Raw genomic sequence first — 12,709 nt, forward strand, 5'->3', positions numbered from 1 at the left:
CAGTGCACGTGGTCTCATCTTGGTATCTTGTGGTAATGGTGGATGGTGAACTGCTGGGCTACACCATATGGTTTAAGAGATACTGATGGCCCCTCAATGCACCACCTACACCACCCTGAACTTGTTTTTACCAATACTGGCAGTATGATGGAAGAAGTCCTCAGATCATTTACTTAAAGGTCCAGTGTGGAGGGTTTAGGGACATCTATTGGCAAATAGTATAGTTATATAGCTGCCTGAAAATACCAATTATTGTTGGAATAATTCTTATCACTATGGCCCTGTTTCCACCAAACAGTACAGTACAGTTCCGTTCAGTACACTTTTCCTGTTTCCACTGTGAAAAGTTGTGGATGGTACCAATGCAACCGTTTCATACCGTTGCCATTTTTGCTCCCCCCTCTGTTGGGGTACCTAGCACACACATCTGGTACTAAAAGGTGGAGCTGTGAACACTGCAGTCTGTTGATTGGTCAATAGCGGACGGTCACTCTGCTCAGAGCTGAGTTGTGGCTGGTTTTGAGGCTCATGTAGCCACTATTCATACTGTGGAGAGTTTTATTACTGTAGCTATAAAATGAAAGGATGTTTTCCTGCCTCTGACAGCAGCTGGAGTCGGAGATAGATTAACTTAATTCACTGGGCCGACTGCCTGCAACTTTTAAGATGGAGCGTTAACTTGTAATGTTACTCAGTGTATGAGTTGATGACATGAATCAATCAACACACCTTAAATTTCACTGTGACAACTTTGACAATCACTTTAGTTTTTATATGACATACACTTTTAGTAATGAGTGGATTTTCATGCATTAATATATATTAATTTCAGCCAGGTTATGTGAACTCCATATATACTAATCCTCACTTGGAGAAAAAAAAAAACCTCATTGTGGAGCGTCGTTCCTGTGGGCTCCAGCAACACTAAACCCCTGAGCTTGCCTGAGAAGGACTAAATGCATAAACCTGCTATTTTTAAATATCCCATGGAGAGAGACTCTCACTGCAGCCTGTTCTATTTTGTTCTGAAAATATTGGTGTGTAGCCTCGTTCTGTGGACGATAAAGCGGTGCAGATATTTCTATGTGTCACCAGTGATGAGGTGATGAGTGAGTGCTGAACGGAGCAGTGACTGACAACAACCTCGCCCACATTTAAGTGTACTGTTTGAGGTGGAAACATAAGGGTCCATACCGAAAATGTTTGTCGGGAACGGGGCTTAAATGGTTTTGTGACAGTTACGTTTATGCTTATGCTTATACTTTTACTCCACATTTTCTCATAGAGATATTGTACTTTTTAGTTTCTGTTAAGTAAACTCTAAGAACCTGATGACAGCTGAAGGGGATTTTTGTCCTCTCGTGTCCTCTCTGTGGAAAACCTGATGAGTCTCTGTTTATAGGCCTGAAATCTAATTTTGTTCACAACTGCAACAGAAACAAATACTCACAAAGATATATTTAAATCTGATTAATCTAAATACTGTTTTCCTTTTTTGTGAGCATTTTTTGTGCAGGCATGTGCATGTAGCTTATGTTAAGTCACATGACCAGAAGTCATCAGAAAGGATCTCATCTTTAATCTGACTTGTGTTAGCAGTTTGCTCTGGCAGTATCTCTTTTACATTAACAAATGTTTATGGAGTTTTACAGTATTTTAGTGTGTCAGTTCAGAGGTCAGTGCTTCAACAACATGTGATTTTAATAAAATAAAATGGTTGAAAATGACAGTAAAGGTTTGAAGGAGGACAATTCACAGAAATCAAACACGGGATTTACGTCAGATGTTGTCTAAATGTCTATCTGATGTCTGTTTCAGTGTGTTTTGTGTATGTGCTTGCAACCAGCTCTGGGACACAGCCATGTGAGTATGCATGCAATTATTTTTTTACATGAAACATACTGTATGTGTGAATGTATGTGCACATACTATATGTTTATATAACACGTAGCGTGTAGCGTACAGGGCCGGGCGCTGCCTCCTAACCTCAAACAGATGACAGATGGCTTCATCAATCTGAAGTATAACAGAGAATTCAGGAGTGTCAGCCATTTGGAGAGGAAGTGGAGCGTGGCTAGTTGTGCAGAACGTAAATGGAAACAACTGTCACAGACGGCTCTTTGATGCCATTGATGTATAAACTGTGTATGGGGACATGAATTGCACCTGCTGCCTGGTGCAGAGAGAAACAAAGTAAACCATGTCCCTCTCTGTCTTGATTCATTGAAATTTCTATCTTCCTGCTATTACACATATGTACTACAGCACACACACTGATAGCATGCAAACATTAACTTGCACTTAATGCTTGACTCCCTCATGCTCCATTTCCCCCCTTTACTGGTCTCACTGTAAATCTCTGTGTGGCTTTCCAAACACTGAGTCACAGATGGTATGTAACTCTGGTGATCCTTTAACGTGCTATCAAACGCCATCATCGTCAGGTAATATTTTTAAATTGTCCAATACTTTGTTTTTGATTAAATACCTGCAAAAATATTGGCATTCCCATCAGATTCAGCTGTACTTTATGTTTACTGCTGATTAGAGAATGTTAGCATGGTTGCATACTGAACTAAGATCAGGCACCCAGGATCACCACTCAGTTCTGGCTTAAATTTTTCCCACTGGCCACTCGTAGTATTGCATCAACAAAATCCCCTAAAGCTCAAAAAGCATTTTCCCCATAGACCAGTTTGTAAAACTGTTGACAGGGCACCTCGAACTGCAAACAAGATCAGTTATGACTCTTTTTATTATTCATTTTTAATCCATTGAGGTTTTATATTTAAAACTTTCCTCAAGCTGAGAAACGCAATTTTTTTTTAAAGATTTTTTTTGTTATTTTGCCTGTATAAGACAGGACACCTATTAGAGTGAAAGGAAGAGAGAGAGGGGGATGACATGCAGTAAAGTTCATGGGTTCAAATCGAGCCTATGGCTGCTGCAGTGAGGACGTAGCCTTTGTACACGGGTTGCCTGCTCTACCAGGTGAGCCAGTAGGCGCCCCCGAGAAACGCAATATAAAAATCTGTGACGTCATCACAATGTAAAGTCTATGGGTGCAGGCGGGGCCAGCAGGAGAAACACTACTGTGCATATTGGGTGGGACGCATACCGTGAAAGTAACCTTGGAAGCAAATCTTTTTTTGGCGTGTTTTAGATTGTTGGATTGAGCTGTGCTTCCTGTTTCTGTCTGCTTCTGGTCTTTATGTTGATTTAAGCCTAACCTAATAGACTATGGCTACAGCCCCATAGTTAATGCACAGACATGAGAGCGGTATCAGTATTATAATCATGTCATCTCATGTTCCAAAATGTCAAACTACTCCTTTACTAAGGATAATCTCACGTCAAGGACATTCCTGGTGATGGGAATAACAGAGTTTAGACACCGAATACAATGTTTTGTCATATGATCACTGCAGACTGTGTTTGAGAGGATGTCTACTGACCGAGGCGACGTGTCCTGATGAAAGGTGACAACACTTTGGTCATCTGAAGATGCAGTGACTTTTATATTATTCCCAAACTTTGACTCTCCGTGTACAGCTGACACAATGACCTAAAAAAATCCATGGCCACCTGACGACTGTCTGACCTAGATTTGTTGTGGACACTGCTGAAAGTTACATATTCACCCAGTGTTTCACCTTACCTAGCTCGACCCACTGACATTTAGTGTTGTGTCTCCGTGTGCGTGTCTGTCAGTGGAAATTTGTCTGCTTACATCTGCACAATGAGCCTCAGGAAAGCCCAAATATATCAGCTTAGAGATAGCCAATAATATTTTAGGTTAGGAGCTGCTGTATGCAATGTGCATTCATTTGCAGCCAAAGTGTGAACATACAGCGGTAGTTTTGGTGGACACAGTCAGCATTAATCCCAAATCCATTTAAAATAATTTCTAAGAAAGGACTCAGAAAAGAAAAACCAATCACATCCCTATGGCTTGAAGCGCAATCATTTGCATAATTCAAGTAAGACGTGGTTGAGAGCTTTTGCATTATGTAAATCAGGGTATGATTAAAGAATATTACCATAAAAACAAGTGCAATCATCAAGTGGAAATGTATTGGCATGCTTGTCTAATAATTGCTCTTGAACGTGACACAGTTCAGTGATGCTGCAAAGGAGAAAGTAGTTCATTACCATTAATCCAGTGCACATGTATTTCACATGCTGTAGCATATTATGCTAACGGATGGGTAATTGCAGTGGTGGACGGTAGCACTCACTGTCAGCAGCTACCTGTCTGACAACTGTGAAACAAGTAAATGGATTAAATGGAGTGCGTAACAATGGAGGTGTCTTGGTTAGTCAGTTGTGCAGAAAAAAATATTGATGTGCGACATTAATATATTTATTTTGCGTCTTAAAAGCATCATTCTTTTATTTCACATGCTGCAAGTTAAGATCTGAGCAGTGTAGAATTGAATACATCTGACGGCTGCTGCACTGTATTTAAAAAGGTTTATATGCAAAATGTCTTTCCATTTACATTCTGTCAACTTTCCTACAGAAGAAGACAGAATGACAGAAGCATGGAGGGAAATTATACAGAGAGGTTTTAATGACAACAATAGACAAGTCAAGAGATGAGACAGAGTGAATAAAATTGTAGAGCAACTCATATTTAATGTACAGCCACAGCAGAAAGGGGCGACTGGTATTTTATATCAGAAGTACAATAACTGAGAAGAGCTCTTATCGCTGCACAGCCCTCAACCTTCAGTGTGAACAGCGCCACTTCAGTCAGATGGAGTTTGAGACTCTTTGGCTGGAAATTCAGCAGTGAAGCCACATTGTTATGAAGCAATCAGTGCTGCCACTAGACTGTGTGACTAGTAGGTAAGACAAAAAGGGGCACCGCCACCACTGCTCCTTTTGTCTTGAAAGCAAAGGTGCCCTTTTCAAATGTCAAAGCAAAGGTTGTCCTTGCACACTGCATGTACCTACAACTGTGTCTGACTGTGGAGGGGATGGCATATATTACAGAAATGTATCCAAAACAAAACAAAATAAACAAAAAAGACAGTTGTGTGTAAATATGAACACACCTGGACCCTGCATCCCAGACCATCTGTAAAACCAGGGCAAATGTCCTTTTTGTTTTTTGCCTCTTTTCTGAGAGTATCTTTGTGTCCTCAGTTCTATTTTGACTCTTCTCATAGTAATCTTCATGAGTGTTTCAGTACAATTTATCCGTGATGAGGAAAATTACCATCACATTCCCTGGAATAGAGCTCAGTGTGGCAAGCCTGTAAATATTCTCATTAAACTGCACTGCCCTCTAAAGGTGCACGAAAAGAATTACAGTCTGAACTACTCCAAGACATTTAGGATACAACAAACTTTTTGCTGGAGGGATTTAGACATTCTTATGGAAGAGGATTAGGGCCACTGTGGGGAAAAAAAGTGAGTTCTGACTTTTTTCTCAGAATTCTGACTTTTTTCTCAGAATTTTGAGAAAAATGTCAGAATTCACCTTTTTTTCCACAGTGGCCCTAATCCTCTTCCGTGCATCCTTCTCCTAAACAACAGATTTCTAAAACAAACGTATTGATGCGGCTGGTGATTAGCAGATGTCAGGAACTCTGCGTTTATAACATAAAGTAAAAGTCTTGACAATTTTCCTTAAATTTACAGCAGAAATCCATTTGAGTTTCAATAACGTATGAATTTTTTTAAACACAAAAAATGTACATAATTATCTTGTTTCTTTATAAAGACAAAGATTTTTGCATTTTGTTCAGTGTTCCTAGGTGTTATTTAGGTGCAAGAAAACAAATGTCTCCTGTTCTTTTCTGATATATCATAATTGTTTGTAAATTAAACTTCAGTAGAGTTTCAGAAATAAAAATGTATTTGCTGTCTCTTTACAGGAGGGACGAGGTGAATAATAGCCTAATGAATGTACATTCTGTAAAGAAGACATTAAAACTCAAACATTAATTGTTTTACACATATATTGCCATTCAAATCATCCAGGGGAGATTACAAAGATTAAAACCACCAAAAATGTAATTTTTAAGATTCAAAAACTTATTTTTTCCCCATTTAGAAAATTAATTGAGACTTGAATTAATTGAGACTAAATCTATAAGAAAACTAAAGTGTAACTATGTAACCCCCCTCCCCAATTTTTTCATTTTTTCTCTTTCATATGCTGCATTATTAAAATTAATAATTTATTAAAAGTTATTTATTATTTTAGCCTTGTTTATTTTTTTTTATTTTTTTATTTTTTTGCTGTATTTTCTTTTATCTTTCTTTCTTGTATTTATTTTATTGGTTGATTAAAAAAATTAAAGTTAAACCTTGGGCTGAGTTAAATGACTACACGTCCCATGATCCTCTCCCCACCTGGCGACACTTCCGCCTTCACTTCCGTTGTAGGACGAGAATCACAAGGTTGAGTAAAGCTTTGAGAACGTCTTTTTGTGCTCAGCAGTCAGTCTCCTCCGTCTCTCTCGTTGCTAATGTTCTTCTTTAATTTTCTTTAGGCTCATCTAACAGAAACGATAATTTGGGAAAGTATTGATTACTTACAAAAACAATTTCCGCATTTCAGTGACGTCACTGACTCTTCCTTGTTCCATTGGTTTTCTCCTCCGCTCAAGCGATTTCCCGCGCTACTCAGTGTAAAACAACACACCGAGCTGTCAGCCTGTAGCTTTAGCAAGCTAACGTCTTTGTGACAGTTTAACGTGCTTTTACATCGGTACCGGAGCTGTTGGTGTACCGTCAGGTAATGCCGTCCTCAGATTATGACTCGGCCTGTCTGCCGGATTTACTGCCGCTGTACTACCGACGGCTGTTCCCCTTCTCACAGTACTATCGCTGGCTGAACTATGGAGGAGGTGAGTGTCCTGATTACACAGGCCGGGAGAGCTAACGTTACAGTTACGTTAGCAAGTTTTGTCAACCAGTGTTATGTTATTAGCGATTTAGCTAGCTGTTGTGTTGGTGACACTGTACCATATTGTTTGTCTTGTACAAACGGTCAAATTCTCCTCCATGCCTGAGTCAAAGAGCCAAAACACTGATGAATCAATGTGTTGTTACTTGTTTCTTCTTCAACCTCAGTGCAGAAGAACTACTTTCAGAACCGAGAGTTCTCCTTCACACTCAAAGATGACATCTATGTCCGCTACCAGTCCTTCAGCACTCAGTCCGAGCTGGAGAAGGAAATGCAGAAGATGAACCCTTACAAGATTGACATTGGAGCCATATACAGTCACAGGGTGAGACTGCATGCACCTGTTTTTTCCCTCTCACTGAGACAGACAGATAGACAGATATGGATGGGTTAAGTTTCTCCTGCTTGTCACCCACAGCCGAATCAACACAACACAGTGAAGTCAGGAACCTTCCAGGCCCTGGAGAAGGAGCTGGTGTTTGATATCGATATGACAGATTATGATGATGTCAGAAGCTGTTGCAGGTAAAATAATTATGTAGTTCATGTTTTCCAATTCAGTACATCCCCTCAGTCATGTCACTAAGAATACACAAACTCTAATTTTAGTGCTGCAGACATTTGCTGCAAGTGCTGGACCTTGATGACCATCGCCATTCGCATCCTGGATAGAGCTCTTCGAGGTTTGTCTGACGTGGATTTTGAGTCAAGCCTTTGCTCACGTCATCTTCTGCAGAATTAACATCCAACACTTTTTTTCTGATATGTGATCCTCTAGATGACTTTGGCTTCCAGCACCTGCTCTGGGTTTATTCTGGCAGAAGAGGAGTGCATTGCTGGGTGTGTGATGAGGCTGCCAGGAAGCTCTCTGTGGCAGCTCGCTCTGCTGTTGCAGAGTACCTCAGCCTGGTTAAGGTAACAGTGATTTAATTGTATTTTACTTTAGTAATAGTTTCGTGTTCATTATAGTGTTTGTGTATCAGTGTGTAATCAGTGAGGTAATCCAGGCTAGTCTCCAACCAATGAATCATCTGTGTTGTCTCAGATATATTAGGGTTGCAACGGTGTAAGATTTTCACCGTACCGTCTCAGAAATTTTTGTAGTTTCATGGTATCACAGTATAACAGAATTTATATTACTATCAATCACACTTACTCTTATATGAATAAAAACGTAAGAGTTATATTTGATTGAACAAACACTTTATTTCTATAATAGGAACTATGTGTAAAAAGTCTCCCGTCCCCGTCCAGTTGCTTTTTTTTCTTTGGTATCGTAGATAAGCAAATGTGCACAGTATGATAACTGTCAACTTTTATATCATGGTCTACTTTGAAACTGCTATATTGCTGCATCCCTAATCAGCATGTACGGCCCAGATAAATAGTGCAAAATTCTTTAATAACCAAATGTCAGAGATCCTTATTAAAATTGTTTATGTATAAATTATAAAATGGTACGGCCTGTGTATCATCATCGGATCGTAACCTGCAAATATAGAGATTGATTTCAGCCTTCAATAAATCCAGTATCAGTCAAGCACACTTGAACCATGTCAGTGTGGGTTTTCTCTGGGTACTCCAGCTTCCTCCCACAGTCCAAAGACATGCAGGTCAATTGGTGACTCTAATTGTCCGTAGGTGTGAATGTGAGTGTGAATGGTTGTCTGTCTCTATGTGTCAGCCCTGTGATAGTCTGGTGACCTGTCCAGGGTGTACCCTGCCTCTCACCCAGTGTCAGCTGGGATAGGCTCCAGCCCCCCCGCGACCCCCAACAGGATAAGAGCTTACAGAAGATGAATGAATGAATTTTTTAAAGCTATGAACTAACAAAATGTTGGATGTGCACAGCTTCAGATTGCTGTTGTCGACTGCCTCAGCTGCAAAAAAAAAGAAAATGTATTCAACTGTATTGGTTTGTTAGTCATTAGTACAGTGTTTAGAATGGCAGGTAGTTAGTCACCGCAACAGTTAGTTAAGTAGTTGATTAGAATAACAGACATTTTATTGGCAGACTTTTGAATAATTAAAATAAGATTAAGCTTCTCAGATGTGAGGATCTGAGGCTTCTTTGTCATATATGATGATAATAAGGTGAATATCTTAGATGTTTTGGGCATTTGGTCAACCATTATGAATGCATCACCTCGGACTGAGAAGAATAAAAACAGGCATTTTCACTCTTGTGACATGTTATAAGCTGTTGATTGATAAATTGCAAAAAGAAAATTAATTAATAATGATTGAACTGCTAAGTCTTCTTTCCCCCCACCTAGGGAATCAACAATACATCAGTTAACAACTTGCTGCAACTTAATTTTTTTATTTTTATTGAATGATTTGCATGTATGAAACCAATAAGTGAACTTTTGTGATGTTCAACTTACTGCTGTTTTATAGGGAGGTGACGAGACGGTGAAGAAGGTTGTGCTCACAGATCCAATTCATCCTTTCATCAGGTAAGAATCAGATCATTTTCTGAGTGAAGTCACAGTTTGAAGCTGTGGATGTGTTTGTTCTGTTGTTATGTTTATGTGTAGTTACACTGACTGTTACTGAGGTCGTCCATGTTGTGACTTGAGTAAGAGTCTGTACCTGTGATCTCAACAGAGAGTCTTTGGTGGTGGTGGAGCGATACTTCCCTCGGTACGCACTACAGGAACAGGACGTACTGGGCCGCAAGGAATCTGTAGACAAAGTGCTGGCACTCGTGCCTGAAGATATCCTTTTTACAAAACTGCATTTTCTTTCTCTCAAATGGGATTCAGATGCGAGAGAATGATCTTTTTTCTGTTTGGTTAAAACCTTTGTGAAAATAACCGACCTTGACCTTAACTCAGCCCTCACATGTGAGAAAAGAATTACAGCAGCACTTCCAAAACGAGAGGAAACCAGAGACCCGTTGGAAACTGCTGAGGGATCAAGCCACCAGGAAACAGGTTTGTAATTCTGCTCGTGATGACAGATGTTTAACCTTGAATTGATTTTTAGATACTACAGCATGAGAGCCTTTAATAAACACATACACAATGATATGATCTGTCTTCCTCCAGGCCACTGCCAAAAAGGGCCAGCACTTTGAGAAAGAAATCATGCTGCAGTATTGTTACCCACGGCTCGATGTAAACGTCAGTAAAGGGGTGAACCATTTGCTTAAGAGCCCCTTCAGCGTCCATCCCAAAACAGGTGAGCAAAGATCTAATGAGATTTAATCAAGATGGCATCATGAATGGCACAATCTCACTGTGATTGACTCTCTTCTGAACTCTGACCAGGGCGCATTTCTGTTCCCATCGACCTCAAAGAGTTGGAGACGTTCGATCCTTTCGCTGTGCCCACAATCAGGTATGCAATCACGTAAAGAGAACTTTGGTACTTTTTTTAAACTGGACCCTATTTGCTCATGTTTTTGTTACTACGTCATTAATGAAATTAACAGTTTTTGAAATTGGTTCAGTATTGAGTGAGAGCTCTGCAGCTGGCAGCATATAACCACTGGTGGTCTGTTTGCACCGCCAATTTATGTCCACTTAAAGTGTTGTTTAATGCATTTTCTTGTTCTGTAAAGCACTTTGAATTACTTTGTGTACGAATTGTGCTCTACAAATAAACTTGCCTTGCCTTGCCTTGCCTTGCCTTGTTCTGCCACTGTCAGGCTCAGATTGTTATTATAAGTGTCTGACAACATTATGGAAAGGATCCCAACAGAGATAGACCTTTTTGTTTAATCAGAAACAGCCCTGAAATCCCCATTGCCAAACCCACCAGACTCCATTTAAATAAATGGTGATTTTAGCGTGTATAGAGGCAGCAAATTTTCACATCTAACTGGGAGCATTAAGGGTATCTTACAACCAAACCAGAGTTGGTGATTGTTGGAACAGTGGAAAGACAAACCATCATGGTTTTTTGTTACTTTTGACTTTGAATGACTTGTGTTTTACGTTGATAAAATTACTGTTTATTTAAATGGAGTCTGGTGAGTTTGTTGAAAGTGATTTTCAGGCTGTTTCTGGTTAAACAAAAAGAATCTTACTCTTTAAAAAAAAAAAAAAATCTGTCTTTGTAGGGATCCTTTCTATAGTGTTGTCAGACCCTTAGAATAACTATCCGAGCCTGTCAGTGGCAAAACAAGCACGTTTAGTGAATGTAAATGGCTGATGCTCAGTTGCCCATTAATGTAACATTGCAGCCTGTTTCACTGCTGCTGGCTGCAGTCTGGGTGCACTCTCGCTCAATACTGGACCAATTTCAAAAATTGTTACCATCAGTCCAAGAAAATAGGGCCCAGGTTGTAAAATTAGTGAACTTACCCTTTAGTATGTCGTGCTCTGTTGTGTGCACTGTTTGGCATTCATCAGAGCTGATGTTGTCACGTTTATTTTTATTGATATTTTTCTTTAGTCAAATCTGTGAGGAGTTGGATCAACCCAGGCCGGGTGAGGAGGAAGAGAAGACAGAGGACACGAAGGAGAAGCAAAACGAGATGGATGCAACAGAGAGGCGAAAGATCAGAGGTGAAATACTCAAATCTGAATTTCAGGCATATTATGTCAAACACAGGTGGGCCAAAACTGTAATCTGGCTACTTTTTTTGCGCTAAATAAAGAAAATGTGGAACATAAACTATGACATAGTGAACCTCAAAATAAATTCAGACACGTGGCAGGCACGGAGCAGATGTGTAAGGCCTCATCTGCCTCTCTTAAAATAGAAATCACTGTATTTATTCTACAATTGTATCATCAATAGCAGGATGGAGTTTTGGTTTATTCTAAATGATCTGAACAACTGAAGATAGTTTTAGCTCAATGATTATTTTTCTTGACAGATTACAAGAGAACAAGTCTGGCGAAGTACGTGAAATACTTTGATCGGTTTCTGGATGGGATGGCTCGCTCATGGAAAGGAGAACTTCTCAAGAAAAGTGGTGCGTTTTATTCTCAGTAGATGAAATGAGAGCAGAGCGACTTTTAAGGAGTTTGTGTTTTCGTGTAATAATTTTTTCTTTTATTCTTTTAGATCTTCAGAAAGACTTCTGAGCTGGATCAGCAACCAGGAAGTGAGACAGAAGACAAACTGTTTATAGCTCCCGTTTCTTAATGTGGGTGATGATACAAACTGTCAGTTTCATCCCAATCAGTTTTATCACCCTCTGATGAAACTCAGTAATGATACATTTATAACCAAAACACAGCAGGATGTTCATACTACAGTGACAATTTTATGTTGTTTTCTGCTCGTTCCTACATTTTTCTATTGTACAGTCATTTATGAAAATAAATTTGGTATTTCAACTTTTTCAAAGTTTTGTATTCAAGTTACTTTTAGTAAGTTTTGCAGATTCAGTTTTTCTATCTGAAATTGCAAGCAGGTAGGTTAGTTCATTTTAAATTTATTGTGAGTCAGCATGAGAAATATATACCAACACTGTTGCACAAGTTTGAAAAAAATGTCTTAACCAAGTTTAAAAAAAAAAGCCTACATTTTCACTAATAAAGATTATGTAGGATATGCACGCTGTTCATAGCTGTAGCACTTTGTAATATCTTTTCAACATTTTTAATTCTGTAGCGTTCAATTGTCCAGGTTTTGTTGATGTCCCCACTGTATACTGTGTGTAGCAGGCCTGTTAATGCTGCTTTTGAAGTTTCATCCCCTTTTTTGTTTTTTTTTGCAAAAGCACAGAAATATTACAAGAAAAATATCAAGTATCAAAGTGAAATTATTAATTACACACATTTATAATTATATTATTACTTTACTAACTACTTTGTAGACTGGCTC

At 39.2% G+C, this 12,709-nt stretch overlaps 1 protein-coding gene across 1 annotated transcript; it reads left to right on the forward strand.

Moving 5' to 3' along the window:
- Positions 1-6,541: 6,541 nt before the first annotated feature.
- prim1 (DNA primase subunit 1) lies at positions 6,542-12,223 on the forward strand. Its single transcript, XM_033629667.2, has 13 exons — positions 6,542-6,863; positions 7,090-7,247; positions 7,341-7,447; positions 7,532-7,605; positions 7,701-7,837; positions 9,323-9,381; positions 9,533-9,642; positions 9,770-9,861; positions 9,976-10,108; positions 10,198-10,267; positions 11,327-11,439; positions 11,754-11,852; positions 11,945-12,223. Exons 1-13 carry the CDS (start codon positions 6,755-6,757, stop codon positions 11,962-11,964), a joined length of 1,281 nt encoding a protein of 426 aa, XP_033485558.1. The 5' UTR covers positions 6,542-6,754; the 3' UTR covers positions 11,965-12,223.
- The last annotated feature ends 486 nt before the right edge of the window (positions 12,224-12,709 follow it).

Source organism: Epinephelus lanceolatus, chromosome 8, assembly GCF_041903045.1.
Source record: "Epinephelus lanceolatus isolate andai-2023 chromosome 8, ASM4190304v1, whole genome shotgun sequence".
Classification (NCBI taxonomy): Eukaryota; Metazoa; Chordata; class Actinopteri; order Perciformes; family Serranidae; genus Epinephelus; species Epinephelus lanceolatus.